The sequence below is a fragment of the Eretmochelys imbricata genome, chromosome 5 (assembly GCF_965152235.1).
Source record: "Eretmochelys imbricata isolate rEreImb1 chromosome 5, rEreImb1.hap1, whole genome shotgun sequence".
NCBI lineage: Eukaryota > Metazoa > Chordata > Testudines > Cheloniidae > Eretmochelys > Eretmochelys imbricata.
In genome coordinates, this window is record NC_135576.1 from 119,608,850 (window position 1) to 119,630,979 (window position 22,130).

General features: G+C 43.6%; 1 protein-coding gene across 3 annotated transcripts in view; it reads right to left on the minus strand.

Moving 5' to 3' along the window:
* MUSK (muscle associated receptor tyrosine kinase) overlaps positions 1-22,130 on the minus strand; it is an 88,866-nt gene that overhangs the window by 19,179 nt on the left and 47,557 nt on the right. For 2 of the 3 annotated variants that reach the window (XM_077816482.1, XM_077816481.1), the window contains exons 6-9: positions 20,302-20,426; positions 10,345-10,504; positions 8,609-8,615; positions 6,027-6,293 (exon numbers count right to left, since the gene is read on the minus strand). In XM_077816482.1, coding sequence (XP_077672608.1) covers positions 6,027-6,293; positions 8,609-8,615; positions 10,345-10,504; positions 20,302-20,426 — 559 coding nt within the window. The remainder of the gene's footprint in view (positions 1-6,026; positions 6,294-8,608; positions 8,616-10,344; positions 10,505-20,301; positions 20,427-22,130) is intronic. The other variant, XM_077816484.1, reaches the window with a different exon arrangement.

Genomic DNA, 22,130 nt, shown 5'->3' on the forward strand with positions numbered 1-22,130 from the left:
ATGCCTGTGGGTCACCTTAACCTCCTCCTGTTCCTCCTCAAAACTCACCTCTCTGTTGTAATACAGACAGAAAGTTACAATCTGATACCAGGCGGTGAGCTGTCATTACTACTCCTGATTGGCTGAGAATTGGGCACATTCTATCTCCCTGCTCTGGTCTCCTTGATTTGTCTCCTCCACCTGCTATGTCTTGTCTTTTTCACTCTAATCTCTTTGGGGAAGAGACCTTTATATAGCACCTAATACAATGAAACGCCAACATGGATGAGATCTCTAGGTGCTAAGTCAATAGAAATGTTTAATAATAATAATAGATAAAAAAGGGGACTGTCTGATGTTTTTCATCCCAGGTTACTCTTTGAAAGTAATTGATGAATAAATTATTGAAATTCATTTACATTTTAAAGAATGCTTATGGTTTTTGAGTTGCTTCAGGAATAGCGTGCTGTCAGGAAAAACTGTTTGCTTTATAAGAAAACCAGAACTGTCATACCCAGAATATTGGGAACGATTTTGATGGTGGTAATTTAGTTAATTACCAGCCATTCATTTTTTGGAAACCTGGTCTGGAATACTGGCTTTGCAGTTACAGTGGAGATGATTTTGGCAGACTCGGCCAAGTCTGTGGGACAGACTTGCCTACTATTCAACACTAGCACAGGCTTTGGCATAATTAGGAGTTGAGCAGTTGGCACATGATGATAGTAACTGAATCAGTCACCCCTAGAAATGTGTAACCTAAAGCACCACATTGCAATTTTGTTGCCACCAGTTTCCCTACTACTCAGTGAGGATTAATGTTAATAAGAGCTGGGGACATTGCAAATCTTTATAAAACGTTCTGCCCCTGTGGAGTCACAACTGTTCAGTGATAGCACCGCTGAGGTGGAGTGTATTTTACCAAGGGATGGGGCAGCTGCTCTTCTGCAGCTTCAGTGCGTGCGCTATCTGGGCTCTATTTAGGAGCAAGGCTGTTTAAGAAGAATGCACAGATCCTGCCTGCACTGTGCTTGCCTTTAGCCAGTGCTCTCTCCTTGCTAACTCCCATAAGCACTGAGTTCAGCCAGACCGTATCAATTTTAATTAAACAGCACATTCCAAAGGAGTGAGAGATGCACCCTAAGCTGGGGAAGACTGACGATCTTGGGGAACTGGGCAGGGATTTGGGAGATGCAGGTTCAAGACCTGCCTCTACCACAAACATCTTGCATGTCCCTGAGCAAGTCGATTAAGCTGTTTGTGCCTGTGAAATGGGGATGAACATCCCTGTTGAGGAATATTGTGAGGCTAAAATCATTCATATTTCCGAAGTTCTCTGATTCCATGGTGAGGGGGCTATGTGAGCAGCAGTTCTTTGTACAAAACCTAATACTGAGGAGCAGGAGCTTGATGAGATCATATATAAAGATAGATGACATCAGACCATTGTTAGAATCCTTGTAATGTAAATGGGAGAGACACAAAATCAGCAGGAGGACAGGAGGGCCAGTAACCTCTTACTGACCATTCAGACTAGGAAGAAAAGAACCTTATTTTAGAGAAGCAGAGATGCCACCTGGTCATTCCAGATTATTTTTTAACATACAAATATTACTTGCTGCGTGATCCACTAAGTACTAAGAACAGCAGTATCTCAAAAGGAATGAACTCATTCTTCTCCTGCCTGAGCTATTGTCATACCCAGCCACCAAGACAGGGAGAAGGATGGAGCCAATCAATAACTACATAAGATGAGAAGTTACTTTCACTCAAAATATGGCAATTCACCAGTTCTCCCAGTGCTTCTTATCCAGGGACTCCAGAGTCAATTGGAAAGAATGTGAGACTCTCTGTCATTCATGATGTTCACTGTTTTTTTGCAACAAGTCCTCCTTTTTGTAAACTACAAGATAAGTACCTGTATCTGGTAAACAAACTTTAAACCAAGACTGCCTGCTTGTTCTGAACGGATATCCGTGATGATCATCTAGTCCCAAGGGAACCTAATCCTATGAAAATATACTGTATAATGGATTTGGGGTTTATGGTTTTAGAATGACCTATGAGTCCACACAGAAGCATGACAACTGCCAACATTTATGACCGAGGATGACCAGAACAGTAAGGGTGAGATTTTCCAAGCAGTCTAAACGAGGCAAGCACCCCAATCTCATTGAAAGAGAACGGTGGTTGGGTTTTGAGACTCCGAGGCTAAGGTTTCGGTTCTGTCCTTGTTCCTCTGAGTGTGATTCGTACTGAAGTTAACAAGAGTTGCACCCCTGTCACTGGGGTAGAGTTGGGCCTCATTAATTTTCTGTTACACCTTCTACTTGTGAGATGACTTTTTCCGAGAAAGATACCTGCTTTCTATCTTTCAGCTGAGATGATAGAAAGCAGGTACCCACAATACTCCAAATGCCCTAGTCAGTGAACCAGAGAGACTCTATATCCTGAACCTCAGAGGGGAAGAAAGAGTTCAAGACCTAGTCATTGGCAGAATTGCATTTCCATTCTTAACTGGCTAAGTATCACGAAGTGAGCTGTAGCCCACGAAAGCTTACGCTCAAATAAATTGGTTAGTCTCTAAGGTGCCACAAGTCCTCCTTTTCTTTTTGTATTTGCAAAGGTCTGAGTAGTTTTGGATAGGTCCTGAAGCTACATTTTAATCTAACTGAAGTGAGACAGAGCACACAGTTTTGTTTCACACTAATTTATTCTATGTATCTATCGCTTCCATAAATGTGTAGTGCTTCTGATATATTCAGAATATAAGCAAGTAATAGCTCAAGCTTGCTAGTGCCCAGCTGCAAAGTGTACAATTATAGGCTGATTTATTTCTAATGTCCCAATTCTACCATCAACTCCAGGCCCCTGGGACTCTGTGGAAAGGAAGAAGTTGAGATGAAACCAATAAGATGACTCTCTTGCTGCTTTTATATTTTTCCCTTTCTGTGCCATGTAAGTTAACGCTCACCAAAAAGTAAAGGGAATAAGGAATAAGAGATGTATTTTTAAAAAAAAATGGTGGTAAAAATACTAAAAAGAAAGTAGTCTCTTAATAAAAGAGTAGGCTGGTGAAATCTGTTTTAAAATGATTCCCACAGTATTCTTGTTAGCAAGTTAAGGAAGTATGGGCTGGATGAATGCACTATAGGGTGGGTAGAAAGCTGGCTAGATTGTCGGGCTCAACGGGTAGTGATCAATGGCTCCATGTCTAGTTGGCAGCCGGTGTCAAGTGGAGTGCCCCAGGGGTTGGTCCTGGGGCCGGTTTTGTTCAATATCTTCATAAATGATCTGGAGGATGGTGTGGATTGCACTCTCAGCAAATTTGCGGACGATACTAAACTGGGAGGAGTGGTAGATACACTGGAGGGGAGGGATAGGATACAGAAGGACCTAGACAAATTGGAGGATTGGGCCAAAAGAAATCTGATGAGGTTCAATAAGGATAAGTGCAGGGTCCTGCACTTAGGACGGAAGAATCCAATGCACCGCTACAGACTAGGGACCGAATGGCTAGGCAGCAGTTCTGCGGAAAAGGACCTAGGGGTGACAGTGGACGAGAAGCTGGATATGAGTCAGCAGTGTGCCCTTGTTGCCAAGAAGGCCAATGGCATTTTGGGATGTATAAGTAGGGGCATAGCGAGCAGATCGAGGGACGTGATCGTCCCCCTCTATTCGACATTGGTGAGGCCTCATCTGGAGTACTGTGTCCAGTTTTGGGCCCCACACTACAAGAAGGATGTGGATAAATTGGAGAGAGTCCAGCGAAGGGCAACAAAAATGATTAGGGGTCTAGAACACATGACTTATGAGGAGAGGCTGAGGGAGCTGGGATTGTTTAGCCTGCAGAAGAGAAGAATGAGGGGGGATTTGATAGCTGCTTTCAACTACCTGAAAGGGGGTTCCAAAGAGGATGGCTCTAGACTGTTCTCAATGGTAGCAGATGACAGAACGAGGAGTAATGGCCTCAAGTTGCAGTGGGGGAGGTTTAGATTGGATATTAGGAAAAACTTTTTCACTAAGAGGGTGGTGAAACACTGGAATGCGTTGCCTAGGGAGGTGGTGGAATCTCCTTCCTTGGAAGTTTTTAAGGTCAGGCTTGACAAAGCCCTGGCTGGGATGATTTAACTGGGAATTGGTCCTGCTTCGAGCAGGGGGTTGGACTAGATGACCTTCAGGGGTCCCTTCCAACCCTGATATTCTATGATTCTATGATTCTATGTCTGAGATACTGAATTTCTTATTTAAAAATGGAATTTAACAAGATTTGAAAAGTGGTGAGGTCTGGCCAATTGCTATAGAAAGATAAACTGTTGATAAAGAGTAGACAATATATCTGGAAAAATTAATATATACAAATCAACAAGACCATCTGAAATGCGTCCAAGGGCTCGGAACCATTGACAATTACATTTCAGAAATCAAAGACCACAGAAGTAGTAGGGATATTGCGGTTCTGGAGAAAATCATTGTGGTACGGCTCTTTGATCTTTAAAACAGGAAGAGGGAGTAGTCTCAGGAACCGTCATTTAAATCTGACTTCAATCCCTACTAAAATACTAGAGTGTGTGTGTGTCCATATAAAGAGATAGAGAGAGATAAAATTGTGTGTGAATCTACAGAGTGATGATGAAACCATTGCCAATAAGCAGCTGGGATTTTTAAATAGATCATTCCAGACAAATCTATTAATCTTGAATTCTCTTGCAAACCCTTAGGCCCACTGGGCCAGGGCCTCAGTTGGTGCAGGAACTAGGTTGGTTTACACATCTTAGGCTGTGGCCCATAATTTTTCAAGCCCTCTAGGCATAGAACTTCCATTGAGTCACAGGGAGCTCTGTCCCATAGAGGGCCACTTGTGGATGTGGGGCGGGGGGGGAATGCAGTAGGTGTAATATTTAATACAGCACCTCAGAAAGCCTCACTTGACAAATACATGGTGACTGGCTTGGATATAAATATTGTCACACAGACTGAAAATAAGCTGAGAGGTTACTGTGTGGATTGGCAAATCTAGTATACAGTATATTCACCAAATTTAAGGCACACTACATCATCTTAATTCATACAGGGACTTCCCCATAATGACTTGTTTTTAGAGATGCTGAGGGAGTTGCACTGAAAGAGGTAAATGATTTTGGTAGGATGTCTAATTGACTGGGATAGTGGACCCCTATATAACAATAGAGGTAATAGTGATTAGAGAGACTGCTTGATTCTGTTTGGTTTGAGTTCAGTGGATCCAGTCCTGATCTCTCTACTTGCCATTTCTGCCAATCAGAGATTTGGTTGAGGCAAGACATTGGCCCACTGCTCTGGTACATGTTCATTTGAACCACCTGGGAGTCATTATCCCCTTGCCCCAAACAGCCTAGGTGCTGTATGAACAAACAGTTACACCAGCATTAGTACGGATGTACCAATGGGCGCTGATGCATGGCTCTCCATCAGAGCATGCAAATACGTATGTTGGCATTTGTGCCGTCATACCTGTTGTACTGTGTTTTGACATTTTTCTTTTACATGGTTAAAATAATTGTTTGCTTTACTGGGTTGGCCAAATCCTGCAGTCCATACTCTGTCCTTACTTTGAATAATGACTTCATGATGTGACCCAATGCTAATAAAATACTTAGCATTTACATAATATAGCATGATTCTTCTTCAGATCACTTTACAGACGTTAACTCATTCATTCATTAAACCTCTAGTGCACTTCAGATGGAAACCAATGGCATATTTTTGAAAGTGCTTTTGCTCTTTAATGCTGCCTTCCCTCTGTATTACAAAGAGCTCTGGGCTTGATCCCATCCTCAGTACAGTCTAAGTAAGCTTTGTGATTGTGTTCATTGGGCTGGGTTTGGAACCTCCATGAGCAGATGAACAAAGCTGAAACTGGGGCGAAGAAAAATGCTATAAATATACACTGTTTTAAACATTAAAGTAATTTTCTTGTTCTTCCTTACAATCCCCACTTCTTTTCTGGACAAACTCCCCCTGCCCCGCCCTCTCCGAAATCCTCCCACCTGGTCAATGTTTTTTACCTGCACACGGGCTTTGGAGCTGGTCCAACTCTTGAGGGATTGCACTCCTGGAAGATGTAGTTACACAGCAGAGACTCAGCAGCTGGGTGGCAGAATGAACTCACCGTTTTAAGTTCAGTCCAGGCAGTGTGAACAAGCAGCTCTTGGGTCTCCTCTGGGTCAGCATAGGAGGAGTTGAAGAAAACAAGAGCATCCTTCACCAAGATAGCACTACACACCTCACCTCTGTATGTGCTGCAGTAGCCTGTATCACCCTTGTACAGTTTGCTGGTAGGGGGAATGTACACAGGAGTAAGTGTACAGCGGTAATCTGTGCTGAAGTGCAAAGTTTCATCAGTAAGACCGTATTTATAAGGCTAATTAGACAGTGAAGAAGAAGGAGCATAAATATAACCACTGAAACAATCAGGTGCTATCCAAACATGGAACTAGGTGCAACTTACACAAGATTTCTGCTCTGTCTGGAGAGTGAGTGCAGTGTACTGCAGGAGACATCTGTGCATGTGTAACCCATGTGCCTAATAGGGAGATATCTCTTTAAGAGACCCATTGGTGGGGGAGGTAGGAGTGAGTTGTGTCTGGGTCATTGTTGCTAGGGAACCTATTGGAGCAGACCCAAAATTACCACACCCAATTCCAGAAGCTTCTGGGTGTGGAGTGCTAAATCTGCCTAGCAACGATGACCCCCACACAACTCTCACTCCTACCTCCCCGCAATGGGTCTCTTAAAGAGACATCTCCCTATTAGGCACATGGGTTACACATGGAAGCCCTAGTACAGAAGTTCAAATTAGGCATGGGCAAAGTGATTTGGGTATGATAAGAACCAATCTCAACCATAGCCCAACATTCAAACCGAACCCTAGTCCAATATTTTCTCAGATAAGGAAAAAATTGTTCTCTCTCTCTGATACAGTTCTGGGTTCCCATACGGACGACAGGCAGAAGGGGCTAGCCTAGTACAGAATAAGTGTAATAAGAAAGCATGACAATTTAAGGGGTTTATTTAAGGGGTTTATTATTACAGACAGCTTTATTTAAAAGGAACTAATTGAGCAGCTGCCAGATAGGCTGGGATTGCGGTCAGAGACTGCAAACATGGAGTTTTGTTTTCACGTGAAGACATCCACACCCCCATGAGTCATCCAGCCAAGAGTGGTTAGCCAGCAGGAGGGGTGTATGAGCACGCACCTGGGAGCGTCTGCCTTGACTTTAACCAGAGAGTGTTCAAAATGCAGAGGGATGGGGCATGGCTGCAGCTGTCCTGGTTGCTCATTCAGTCAGTTTAACAGAGGTCAATGGGGTTCAATTCGCAACATGCTAACCATTTGGAAAAGCCAGTCAAGCTATTTGTATATTTTCCTTTTATTTCTTTCCCCTCCACAAATTACCCATTGTCAGTACAGCTTCAGGTTCCTCCAGGGAAAAGAAAAAAAGCATACCGACAAGGGAATAAACAAGACAAATGAATAAGCCTTTCCCAACTGTAAATTCAATGATTTTCAGGTGATATTTTCATAGCAATCTAAGGACATTTTCTGGCCGTGTAATAGTTCTAATTATTGGGGTCAATATCAAACTTTTAAAAAAAAAATTCTAAAAGAAAAGGAAGTAACGAATGATGGCAGCACTGAACGTTGCCACCACAACATTCCTATGCATGCTCCATGGGCTGACCAGGAGACTTCTGCTTGCGTCAGTCAGCCTCAGCCCACGAATACGCCGTGGAGGGTCGGTTTCCTAACCAGCACTGCGATGTCAGAGGCTACACTGAAGCAATGCTTGTCAGAATGAGAAATATGGCAGGGTCAGCTCCTTCTTGGAGTACTTGTACTATTTTTTATAAAATGTTATTTACTGTTTAGTGGGTGAGGGATGTCCTCCACACCCTTAGCCAGAGAAAGCTGGAAGCAATAAGTGCATGCATAGGATTGCACTGGTCAGCTGTGAAACCAGCAACTATTATGGCAGGAGGCCCACAGGAATAGCTTGATAGCAACAATCAGTGCTATTATGTTTCCCTTGTGTTCAGAGATCTCAGAAGAATGTGTATGTGCCATTATCTTAAAACTAAATTAAAGAACCACAGACAGTAATCTAATCGTAAGCAAAATCAACATGTTCATCTGGTGACTAGTCATGCAGTACAAAAAGTGAATTCTGAACAGCAAATGCTGAAACGAACAGCTGCTGTAAAGAATTTGTGCGGGCAACACGGACTAAAAGATGCACACCGAAAATCTGCATCAAATAGCAGCACTGAATGACAAACGCTAACAACTGAACTCTGCTCATAGATTACTTGTGAAGAGAATACGAGGGCTGAATTCACAGAGTAAATAATCAGCTATGAATAACTTCCCCAATTATGTGGTCTGTGACAGAGGGACCTAAATAGGTTTCAGTCAAATGTGATGAAGGAATTTAAAAAGGCTCAGCCAAATATATTCAAAAAATTTTCATTCTGGAAATCAGAGGGGAAATCTCAAATGAGGTTCTCCTATTACTTTCATAATTCATCTCCTCTCACAGCCTCCCTGGCCCAAACAATCACCTCAACAGACAAGAAAACATCGTCTTACCTCCATTCTATTGGAAAGGCACATGAGCCAGCCGCAACAGGAGCCAGGTTTGGGAGAGAAAGGGAGATGTTAGTCAGTGACCTTTCACCCATTCTTCTTGAGGGCAAAACTTAAAGGTTCATATAGGAAATTAACTGCCATTCTCTTTTGTCATGGAGTTGTATTTTGTAACGGAGAGGGAGGCCAAGACTTTCCTTCCTGGATGTGTTTTGGGAAGAGGAAGGAGAATGAATTAGGAACAGAAAGGCGTGTTCTATGAAATTCTTGCTGAAATGGATCGTGGTGATCCACGGGCCAATGGTGCTGGTTCTGGCAGGCCAGCAGATCAGCAGTTTGGTGTCCACGTAATGTAGCACCTTGAATAGAGGTGTCGACTTTCTAATTTCCTGGGGGATGCTTGACCCCTGCTCTGCCCTGGGTCTCACCCCCACTCCACCCCTTCCCCCAAGGCCCCGCCTTCCCTTCCTGCTCCCCGTTCCATCCTCACCCCATGTCTTCCCACCCTGTTCCTCCCCCTCCCCCAAGCACGCCATGCCCTCGTTCCATCCCCTCCCCCCAGCTCCTCCCGCACACCGCTGAAGAGCATCTGTGGCAGATAGGAGGTGCTGGGAGGGAGGGAGAGAGAGGAGCTGATTGGCGTGGCCACCGGTGGGGGGGCTGAGCACCCACTATTTTTTTTTCCCATGGGTGCTGCAGCCCTGGAGCACCCATGGAGTCAGCACTCAGGCCTTGCAGATTAAATTGTGGCTCAGCCTATGTTCCTGTGCAGGACATCAGCACAGCATATGGGGAAGAGCTGGGCAGAGAGTTAACAGGCAGGGGTCAGGAATGACTGGAGCACTATCTTTACCCCCACCCCACCCCGCAATATGCCAGCAAGCGCAGCTGAGCTGGCAGAGAGAGAAGTAATTTGCTCCTGATAAGAGACTGACACAGATTACTTCCCTCCTGGAGCCAGGGGGAAACATGGAGTGAATTGTGACTGGCTTTTTCCTTGGGCAGTACAGCTACAAACTGCCCTTTACTTGGGACTTATGATAACCTATAGGTCATCAAGCCCGAAGCGTTCTCTTGTAAGAAAGTCTAGGTCTTTTTGGGGTGATGGGAAAACAAACCAACTCCTGAATAAGGGAGGGGCAAACTAACTGTGTTAGTGCAAGAATGAATTGGGCTCTCAGTTTATCCTGCAATAATCAACAGTTCCTCCCTGGTTTATCATACCCCAAATTTTCCAGTTCACAGCACAGGTCTCCCCCCAAAAGCACAGTTCAGTTAACAAACAGAGAGGTCACCTAAGGACCAGTAGCTGCACGGCCCTGCAATCTCACTCTGTGAGGAGGGGAACCTGTTCTGCCACAAAGCTCCATGGTTTCTTTCATATAACATAAGATGCTAGTCATTCATTGAGGTTATTTTCATTTTGCTGTTAGGTGATATTAATACTGTGACTTCCTTCACAAGGATGAACTTACACAGCACTTCTGGGACACAGCATGCAAGACAACAGCAAGTAAGCAGGAAATGGCAGCTGTGCCAATCTCTGAAGCATAATGATATATAAGGAAATAGCCCAGCAGGGGGTTGCACTTATGGTCAAATTTAACCCACTGTAAATTATTATTAAGTAGAGCCCCTCACATCCTCCAAAGCTCCTTCCCCTACTCCTTCCTCCTGACAGGATAAAGGTAATGCTGGGTGGCAAGATGCTTAGTAAAAGCCTTTTCTTTTCAGCATACCTGACACACTGATAGTCGCTGCAGCTTTTGCAGTGCCAAAGGTTTTGCTGTGTTTGTTGGTAGCAATGCAAGTGAACAAGCCCGGCCTGGTGACGTACACTTGCAGTCTGGAGTCGATCACTCTGTCCTTCACGCTTTCGACTATAGATCCTGTAGAAACCTAAAAGATCAAAAAACAGAACACTGGGTTGGGGTTGGTTGAGGGGTTTTTTAAAAGACAAATTTTAAAATAACAAACAAAGCTGAACCAGGTGGATTAAATTAGCAGTGAGTTAAAGTACGGCATGGTCAGAAAAGGGACTGCATAGAAATGGCACCTTCGTAACTGCTGACTTTACGGGCAAAAGCAAGTTTTAATAGTCTGGATTTTCAAATCACTGGTGATTTTGGGTGCTTCCATTTTGGGGTGCCCAATGTGAGACATCTTTAATGAGACTTTTTCAGAAGGTGGGTGCTCCAAACTTTCTAAAAGCAGAGCCTAGGATGTTTTATCCCTGTTAGCAGTGCAACACCAACGCACGGGGGGAGTCTGATTCCTTTCTGTTTCATGCTACATCAATAACTATTAACTAAACTGCAACGTCACAGGGTCATACTGAATTTTGTAATTGAGTTGAGGATCTGGTCCAGGATCTGTCTTTATTGGTGATGATAATGAGCCACAAAGAACATAGCAGGGCTTTGAGATTGCAGGGCTCGCTGCTAGGGGAAAAAATCTTGTTACACGTAAACTGAGCAAATTTCCCTTTGAATTCACTGAATTTCATTAAATATGGCAGCCAAGGATTAGGGCTAGGTGGAAAATGGTTCTCCTGCCCCGTGAGAATTGTAGAGATTTTGAAAATTTTCCTGTCCCAAATTAGGACAAAAAATCAAGATCTCAAAAATTTTCACAAGCCATTTTCACACTTTTCAAGGTAGACCCATCCCATCCCATCTGTTTTGAACAGAGCAAGTGCTCTGGCTCCAATGTAAGGAAAGGTCTGATAGACTTTTTGACTTCTCACCCCCAGTAACATGTGAAAGAGTTAAGACTTGGTGCTTCTCTTTGCCCATTTCAGAAATCCACGAGTGAGCTGGGGACGATATGATTTTAGGCTGGGATAATTTTATAGTCAGCCTTTCCTTGTTGGTACAGCATTGGCACTCACTGCAATTGTAGATGATAGTCCATTATAGCTCCTGCAAAGTCACATCACAAAGTTAAAGCTGAGCAGTTAGCCTACTCCACCACTGAGAGCCAGAGACAGTGTCAAACCATCAGGAATAATTCAAGTGAGAGAGAGTCGTTTCTGGATCCCTAGTAGTGCTACCTGACCATGGGAATTAGGGCTAGTGAGCTGGAATATCTTTTCGTGGGCCCCAATTCAGCAAGGTACTTAAGCACATGTCTAACATGAAAGACAGGAGTAGTTCTACTGAAGACAATGGGACAATGCCCATGCTTAAAGTAACAAGTACCACACAGTGGAATATATGCTAATAATTCCTGAATCTCAAAAGGTTGTGTATTCCAGTGTAAATGCTTATTCAAAGCTAAGTTATACTGTCTGAACACTTCCGTCTGCAACATTATGATCCATTACCCTCAACTCCTATTGAACTTTACTCTTCAACTGGATATCTCATGAGAAGAGTTACTTGGGAGATTCCTAATACCTCCTGATTGCAGTCAGGATGGAAACGTTGTGGGTGAAATCCTGGTCCCATTGAAACTACTGGGAAATTTGCCATCAACATCAATGACGCCAGGATTTCACCCATCCTTGTGCTTTGTTAACACTTACACTTCTAGAGTTGGCCTAAAGAACTAAATGACTCTTTAAAGGTTGAGGTGTTTGGGTTAGGATTTTGAGGTGGTGCTTATTTTATCTGCCCACCCTCCCTAATAGGTACTGGTTTCTGAGGTCTGCAGATCAGCACTGGATCATCAAGAAATGCCGTCTTTACAGTTGGCATTTTGGGCCAGATTTCACCATCAGGCTCTGGATACTTTGTGATACTCCAGTGACACAAAGCAGCTGTATGACAGGTTTCAGAGTAACAGCCGTGTTAGTCTGTATTCGCAAAAAGAAAAGGAGTACTTGTGGCACCTTAGAGACTAACCAATTTATGTGAGCATAAGCATTCGTGAGCTCACGAAAGGTTATGCTCAAATAAATTGGTTAGTCTCTAAGGTGCCACAAGTACTCCTTCTCAAAACAGCTGTAAACTCACTTTAGCTGGGTGGTTAAGACAGGCTTATGGCTTCTTTTTATTGCTTGTGGATCTAGTCTGTCACATTTTGTACCATATTATTTTTAAATCAAGTGAAAAATAACAAACTTCAAACTGAGTTTGGATCCATTCTGATTCGAGGCATGCAGCATCCATGTTTTTAGGATTCATTGGCTAATGGCTAGTGGCTCTCAGTTTCTGGTGTATACCCATATATGCACAGGTTACTGAAAGCCGCTATGGGGAGCGAGTCAGGAAGCAGGAAGGAGCAAGTGAGGCGGTCTCTGGAGCCGGAATCAAACTGGAGAGAGGCAACGGGGCCAGGGAAGGAGTTGGGCCATATTTAGAATAGCTACTGCCAGACGGCAGGAATAATTTTTAGTATCAGTTATCCAGTGTGGTGATAGGAGTGAGATTTCTATTAACAGGAATCAGTTCTGGTTCAAGAATTCCTGTCATCCCAGTCGGAGGTCTTGCCTGCAGAAAATATCTGGCAACAGCTTTAACGAAATGTGTGTTTTCCAAACAGCACAATGCTATTGAAAATCAATTGGGTCACACACATTCAGTTTGGTTGCGCATTGTACAGTGTTCGAAATCAGCAGAAAGGAGGACTGTGGCAGGGCTTACTCACCCCCAGAGCACCCCCTTGCATTGGCGCAGGATGTAGCGGCTAGCTTCAGCTCTAGCGCCTCCTGCTGGTCACCTGACTCTGGCCCCAGTCTTCTGTGTCTCAGACCTTCGTCCAAGTCACCTAAGTTCTAACCCCTTCAGGGGTATTATAAACAAGCCCAAACAAAACTGCACAGTTCTTCTGCCTTTTGGGGCTACTCAAGTCTTCTCTACTTACAGACACCATCTCAGGGCTTCCCTTGCAGGAACCTACGCTACCCTTGTACTGTGCTGCCCCCCGTTGTCTCTGTCTGTGCACCCTAGCCCTAGGCTTCTCTCAGTCAGAGAGACCTGTCTCATCTGCCATCTCTTCTTCCTCCCCCCCCCCCAACTAAACTCCTTCAGTTTATTTATTAGGGCTTATCTCCATGCCTTTTGGCAATGAGCCAATTAGCTGCTCACCTCCCCAGGAGCAAAGCATGACTAATAAGGTGCATTTGCTAGCCTTGCAGATGATGGGGGGGGGGGGTTAAGCCCTATCACACAGATGCATGCGATTATTATTATCTATTTTTACTGCAGTGGTGGCTATGGGCCCAAATTCTGGACCAGGACCCCACTGTGCTAGGAGAGGAACAAACACAAAACCAAAAGACATCCCCGCCCCTCACATCCATGACATCCGCTTCAGAGGAAAGGAATGCATTCTTTCTTAAACATTTACCTGTGTTCATGATTAGATAATTGAGCAAAGAGAGTTTGTCCTGCCCCTACTTCTTTGGATGCAAAACTGCAATCATTCTTGCTGGTATGGAAAAGGAATTTCTTCAGAGCCTGAACCCAGGTCTCCTGGATTTCAACCAGCTGCAATAATAGTTGAGCTAGTACACCAGGCTGACTGGGCTTTAATACGTTTCTTCCTTGAAATGCTTCTCTTACATTTCAGACTTCATCCTTAGACAGTGCTGTTGGCTTCTCTGCAAGCATGGAGCCTGTCAGTTATTTTATTTTTCACTGAAACTTCTGATCCTTGGATCACTGTCTCAGAATAAGCCTCCCTTCCTCTGAACTCTTCTTCCTGTGTATCCAATCAGTGCCAAAACATGAAAGGGTCTGAGTCAAGTCTGGGATCTTCTGTGGAGTTTTACTCAGCGTAATGGGCCTCAGAAAGGAAATCTGAGAACAGTGAGTCGGGACTGTTCCTTCTCAGCCTGGATCACACAATGCAAAATGCTTTGCTTGCCAGGTCAGTTGATAGAAATTTCAGGAACAGGGGAATATGCTACAGTTGAAAATAATCCAATAACCAATTTCAGCTCAAGGCCTCTTTGTGTGAAAACGATCCCCTTTGACTTTGCTTGCAAACAGCAAGAGCATTACAAACTGTCTTTTGCATTATGTAAAACAGCATGAGAGAGCCTGAGGTAGCTTTTGCTGTGGTGTTGTAGCCATGTTGGTCCCAGGGTAGTAGAGAGACCAGATGGGTGAGGTAATATCTTTTATTGGACCTAAGTCTGTGGCCCAGATCTGAGGAAGCATTCTGTGTAAGCTTGAACGCTGGACTCTCTCGCCGACAGAAGTTGGTCCAAAAAAATATATTACTTCGCCCACCTTGTCTTTCTGATGTAGCTCTTGAAAATTTCAGGTAATTGTATTTTTAGACCTTACAAATTGGCTGTTAATTTTTCTACTTGGAACCTGAGATTGTCTTCATTAAATGTATTGATTCCCTTTACTTGTTAAAGAAGTTGTGTACATTTTTTTTTTCCTTCCCCCAGGAGGATTTTCTTTAACTTTTTAAAATTCCATTTTGGAATCTAAGAAGGAAGAGGCTTTTACCACATCTTTGTGTTTAGCTTAATTCTCCCTTGCAGTACAACAGAGAGCTATAGTTCAGTCCCTTGATGTCTTGCAACAGCTAACGAGGGGAAACAGGATTGGAACAGTATTTTTGTTTGTTTGTTCATTGGGAAGTCAAGACAGCTGCTGTTTAGAGGAACTTTCATCTTTCTGTTCCATGGCAGTTTAATGACTACAGTGCTTTCATCTCGTTAAACTTCAGGACAATTACAGGTCAGCATCCAGAGACTATAACAACACAGACGCTGCAGGGATCACAGCCTCAAATTACTCGCTGTTGCTTGCTTGCAAGTCAGTCTTTAAATACATGTGCTCGATTCCACCTGTTTCCTGGTTTAACTTTACTAAAGGCAGGCACTCATTAAAGAAAGGTCTCCTTACCATATTTAAAGCTATGTGGTCGTGAAGGCATTCCTCTTGGGACTGATTCTGCTTTGGAGGCATAGAGGCTGGAGCGGATCTGACCCCAGCCCAAACAATGCCCAGTTAAGAAATGGATTGAGTATACAAAGTTCAGCCCTTGGCTGGAGGCCAGGTGTATTGATCAGACCCTCTTTTCTCTGGGATAAGTTTGTAGTGACTGGATCTACTCAGAACAAAGGCAATAGTAAATCACCAGGTCAGGCAAAGGAGCTGGAAGTTGATGTGAGAGAAGATATTGATACTACAGACAACAGGCATTTAGGATCCTGTGCTGAGAGCTCCTTTTGATATATTGAGGCCTATTTAGTGGTAAGGGGAGGGGAGAGCTTGCTTTTTGGAAGGCTCCTGCAAAGAAGGCAGAGAATTCTGTGGTTCTACTGTTTTCTCAGCTGTTCTGCCGCTCCTCCATAGGAGTATGATCTCAGATACAAGAGCAGCAGAGAGTGGCTATGAAAGAATATAAGAACACACATTGCCCAGCACCCAGGAGAACACAACACAGAAATCTGGAGAGTGAATGTGAATGATGGGGACTGCATGTGATTCATACTGAATGCATGAACCACAAGGCAAGCACATGGGAGTATAATGCCGCAAAGATGCCACAACTAGAAAGATAATGTAGGAGTCATCAGTTAGTGCTGTTACACATGGTCTTACAAGATCTTTTTCTTAGCATTTGGCCCCTGTTCAGTCTTGGACGCATTGTTGCTAGTTTTGTGATATCAGTACCTTTTGATGGAGCAGTTACAAGCAGCAGGAGAGTTTGCTCTCTGTCTTAATCTCTGTAACTCATGTTAATCCTTGGTACAAATTTTCTTCCCAGGAACCAGGTCTTCGCATTTGAGCTGTGATTCCTGAAAGAGGAGATTGCCTTGCCTGGTGTTTGTGACCGCCTGTTTTCAAGGGCTGTTGTTAATTTTACACTGAATACAAGTTGCACTAAAAAATACCCAGACTCCACCTCATTGATTTCTCCTCCAACGGAAATCATAGAATCATAGAATATCAGGGTTGGAAGGGACCCCAGAAGGTCATCTAGTCCAACCCCCTGCTCGAAGCAGGACCAATTCCCAGTTAAATCATCCCAGCCAGGGCTTTGTCAAGCCTGACCTTAAAAACCTCTAAGGAAGGAGATTCTACCACCTCCCTAGGTAACACATTCCAGTGTTTCACCACCCTCTTAGTGAAAAAGTTTTTCCTAATATCCAATCTAAACCTCCCCCACTGCAACTTGAGATCATTACTCCTCGTTCTGTCATCTGCTACCATTGAGAACAGTCTAGAGCCATCCTCTTTGGAACCCCCTTTCAGGTAGTTGAATACAGCTATCAAATCCCCCCTCATTCTTCTCTTCTGCAGGCTAAACAATCCCAGCTCCCTCAGCCTCTCCTCATAAGTCATGTGTTCTAGACCCCTAATCATTTTTGTTGCCCTTCGCTGGACTCTCTCCAATTTATCCACATCCTTCTTGTAGTGTGGGGCCCAAACCTGGACACAGTACTCCAGATGAGGCCTCACCAATGTCGAAAACTGATCTGCAAAGCCCAGCATCTGCTAGCATACCGCAGAAGGGCGAAGATGGTGCCTACCTTCTAGGTCATTACACAGTGCTCCCCTCCAAAAGCTTATGCCACTAGAAAGATACACTGTCGGAAATAGGTCCCAATAACATTTGTCCTTGCAAAATATTAAACCCAGCTATAAAAAACAGTTGTGCTATACAGTCCAAAAACCGAATGCGGAAAGAGTCTGATTTTCATTCAGACCTCAAGCAAGCTTTCTCGTGTAATATGCTCATCCACTTTGGGGTACTCAAATATGTGTCCCTGCAGATCACAAAGCCTGCACATACTGAACCCTAATGGATAGAGGGGATCAATAGAAAAGAATATGAGGGTGAAAAGTAAAGTGTTCCTAAAGATCTTCTACCAGGGTTACTAAAGATGAATTAAAGGAATTGAGGATGTATAGAAAAGGCCATTTGACTACTCATAAGATGATATACAAGTAGCCAACTGACAAAGCAGTTAAAGCAATATTCTGCCCTTGCCATCCCTAAGCAGTGGGGTAATGGAGAGCAGAAGGTTCCTTAGCCATTCTGCCTGGGGACAGCAAGTTTGGGAGCATTCCTTGTGTATCAGCAGTTGTCATAAATATAAAGGGAAGGGTAACTACCTTTCTGTCCACAGTGCTATAAAATCCCTCCTGGCCAGAGGCAAAACCCTTTCACCTGTAAAGGGTTAAGAAGCTAAGATAACCTCGCTGGCACCTGACCAAAATGACCAATGAAGAGACAAGATACTTTCAAAGCTGGAAGAACAAAGGGTCTGTCTGTCTGTGTGAAGCTTTTGCCGGGAACAGATCAGAAATGCAGCCTTATACCTGTTAGTTAGTAAGTAATCTAGCTAGAAATGTGTTAGATTTCCTTTTGTTTAAATGGCTGGTAAAATAAGCTGTGCTGAATGGAATGTATATTTCTGTTTTTGTGTCTTTTTGTAACTTAAGGTTTTGCCTAGAGGGATTCTCTATGTTTTGAATCCGATTACCCTGTAAGGGATTTACCATCCTGATTTTACAGAGGTGATTCTTTTACCTTTTCTTTAATTAAAATTTTTCTTTTAAGAACATGATTGATTTTTCATTGTTCTTGAGATCCAAGGGTTTGTGTCTGTGTTCACCTGTACAAACTGGTGAGGATTTTTATCAAGCCTTCCCCAGGAAAGGGGGTGTAGGGCTTGGGGGGATATTTTTGGGGGAACACATCTCCAAATGGGCTCTTTCCCTGTTCTTTGTTTAACACACTTCATGGTGGCAGCATAGGGTTCAAGGACAAGGCAAAGTTTGTACCTTGAGGAAGTTTTTAACCTAAGCTGGTAAGAATAAGCTTGGGGGGGGTCTTTCATGCAGGTCCCCACATCTGTACCCTAGAGTTCAGAGTGGGGAAGGAACCTTGACAGCAGTCTTGGGACATCACCCATAAACCAGCAGAACATGCTTCCTGGGAGTCATGTCCAATACTCAATGGAGCTGCTGATCCATTGCTTGTTTTAATTTTCACAGTAGAGGACATTGCTCCCCATGCCCTTGTCCTGCTGTGTGCAGCTATTCTGGGCAGGCAAAAATTTTGTCCTTAATGCAGAACATGAGTGGGGGCAGTTCACAAATTCAGAAAGCATTTTAGGCAGGATTTTTTGCAAGTTCTAGCAGTACCTGCATTAATACAGAGAGATCATAAAAAGTTATTGTCAATGGGGAATCATCAAATAGGGCTGTTTCTAAAGGGATCGGTACTGGGTCTGATGCTATTCAACATTTCTATCAGTGATCTGAAATTAACTATTAAATCACAGCAGATCAAATTTGCAGATGGCACAAGGATTGGTAGAGTGGTCAATAAGGATGAGGACAGGGCGGTCATGCAGCGCGATCTGGATGGCTTGATAAGCTGGGCCCATTTAAACAAAATGCATTTTAATACAGCCAAAGGTCATTCAGCTATGAACAAAGAATATAGGTCATACCTACAAAATGGGGGACTGTGTCCTGGAAAGCAGTGACTCTAAAAAGGATTTAGGGAATATAATGGTTAAGTAACTCAACATGCGTGATGCTATGGCAAAAGAAGGTCTGATGAGCTCCTTGGAGGGTCATGAGCCTGTTTAGGGAGGTGATTTTACCTCTGTATATGGCATTGGTGAGACTGGTAATAGAATCATATCTTCTGGTGTCCACATTTTAAAAAGTATGTTGAAAATTGCACAGGATGCAGAGACATAAAATGATTTGAGGGCTGTAGACAACGCCTTACAGTGAGAGACTTCAAGAACTCAAACTGTTTAGGTCAGCAGAAAGAACATTGAGAACTGATTTGGTTATGGTGCATAAGTACTTTCACAGAGAGTAGATACCAGGTACCGAAAGGCTTCTCAATCAATGTAGAAAGGCAGAACAAGAAACAAGACATTAAAACCAGACAAATTCAAATTAGAAATAAGGCACACTTTTTTAATGGTGAGGGAGATTAAGCATTGGACCATATTACCAAGGGACGTGGTGGATTCTCCAACTCTGAATGTTTTCTGATCAAGATGGGGTGCCTTTCCGGAAGACATGCTTTAGCAAAACACAAGTTATTGGGCTTATTACAGGTGTAACTGGGTGAAATTTAAGGTCCTGTGTTATACAGGAGGTCAGACGAGATGACCCAATGGCTCCTTCTGGCCTTAAAGTCAATGAACCTATAAATATTATGTGTGGGCAGTTTGTTATAAAGATATCTTGCCCTAATATATCCTGGCATATACCCTCCCTGCAATCTGTAGCTACAAGAACATCAACCTGGTACTAACATCTCACAGCAGTCCCATGCTATGGTTCTCTCTGTAAACAGAGTCAGCATGTCATCTTTTTGCCCTATTATTATTGAAATATTTGGCTACCTATCAAAGGAATCATTAAAAGGCAAGTCAGAAAAGATGGTGAGAAAAGCCCCATAAAACACTAAATCAAACCTGCAGCTCTGTTGACGTAGAGCACTCTTACTAATAACCATACCTCACGCACTTTGCATCTAAGGATTACCAAGCACTTTGCAATCATTAACAGGTCACTCAACCCAACATCTCAACGAAGCAGGTAAGCACTGTACAACTATCCACAGTTTACAGATGGGGAAAATGAGACTCAGCGAGGTTCAATGATTTGTCCAAGGTGGCACGCCACATCATTTCAGACAGGAATAGAACCCAACTTCCTGACTCCCAGGTCTGCGTTTTATTCATTAGATCATGCTGCTTCCTGATGCCTGCCCTCATTAGTCACAGGTATAAAAGGAGCACTTACAGCTTTTCCATTTTCGAGCCACGTGACAGTGGGAATGGGAATGCCTGTTGCTGCGCACCGCAGAGTCACCACGGACCCAAAGGTGACATTGTGGGATTCAGGAGCCTTCAGGATTCTGGCAAAAACTGTTAAGAAGACAAAGGTACTAGTTAAGTGACTATTTAAAGATGAAGCTCAGACACTCTTCCTCTTCAGTAAATCTTGAAAGAGGTGGCAGTCCAAGCCCTACAGTGAATAAAAACATTGCATACATTCACTTGTAAATGAGAGCCCTTTTTTGTCCCCCCAAGACTGTCATCTTTACATACACTACACAATACTAGCCAAATTTTGCCTTCCGATTTTTGTGGGCAACTCCAACAAACTGCAGAGGTGCATGTGCAAGAATTTGGAGGGCAGAGTTTGGTGTAGTGGGATAAACCCATGTACAGTGCATTGATGTGGGGCAATTTACAATAAATGCACTACAAGCTGTTTCTGCACGGCATAACCTGATCTCTTGTCTACAAATAGTGAAACCTATTTTAAGCTATTGCCCAAGGAACCAGCAGAAATCAGTCATGCACACCATTAACAAGGCATGGGGGAGGTGTCTTTCACTAAAGTTCAGACAGAATTGTACTGGGAACATTGGAGATAAGGTCTTACCACAGAAAATCCCCAGCTCCTGAAATTCTCCACTCCCATTGTATTATCCCCCAAGGGAGGAGTGGCTAGCATTGCACCGAGAGGCAGAACTTGCTGAGGTCAAGGTTCTATGGGAAAGTAGGGTCGAACCACATGGATCCAAGAGCAACCATGAGCTGTCTCTCTGTCCCCACACAGCTCCATACCCTGTCCACACCCAGTGCTGGCAGCATGTCAGCTAGTGGTCACAAAATAGGAATTTTTCTGCAGTAATTTTTTACCTTTTTTGGAAGAAAAATCCAAACTGAAATATTTAGATTCTGAAATGCCACCCCATTGCCTGTGCCACCCCAATCTCCTTGATTGTCCAGGCTCCCTTGTCAGATTAATCTCCCCTGATGCACTATGGGCACCTCTGTTGGCAAGGGGAACTAATGCATCATGGGGGTCCCTGAACCTGGTGCATATTGGGAGAGATTGGGCAGGGCTCCCCAGCCAGACTGAGAGGAGAATGGGCTCATGAGATTTTCCCAGCTGAAATATTTTGGGTTTTGGCCCCAAATTGAGAATATTTTTAAATCACTCCAATAGGCGTCAAGGAACCCACAGGTTAAGAACTGCTCACAGGAGACCATGTCATACTATCAGGTTTTAAGTAGAAATCTCCACTGAAATCATCAGGAACTTCTACTTAAAAACTGATGGCATGAAATCATTAACTTGGGGGTGCTTTTAGTAGAGTAGGATTCACAGTATGAGACAAAGTTCCCCAACAACCTTATGTACCCCAGACTCCCAGAAGCTTGCCAGACATCCACCTCATACCCCTAATAACACCAAGTTCTCTCCTGCCATTATGACCCAACAAAGTCTTAATGTCAACTGACAAGGGGGTGCAAAGGGGTACAGGTATCTCCTGGTTCTGGTAAGTACATTCAAGTTCATCAAAGAATGCCACGTGAGGTTTCCAATGAAAGCCAGTGTCACGCTGGTCACCGGTCTCATTGTGAAATGTATGTACATGCACTATGCAAGGAGTTACGTATCAATCAGAAAATTGTTCTTAAGAACAGGTCACCAAAAGGTGATATGTCTGAGTCTGGTTCCTCCAGACAAGAGGTAGGAAACATGTCTCTCCATCAGGATGTCAGTGAAGCACTGTAAGCTAGCACAGCAAAGGCACATTTACATACAAAGTCAAA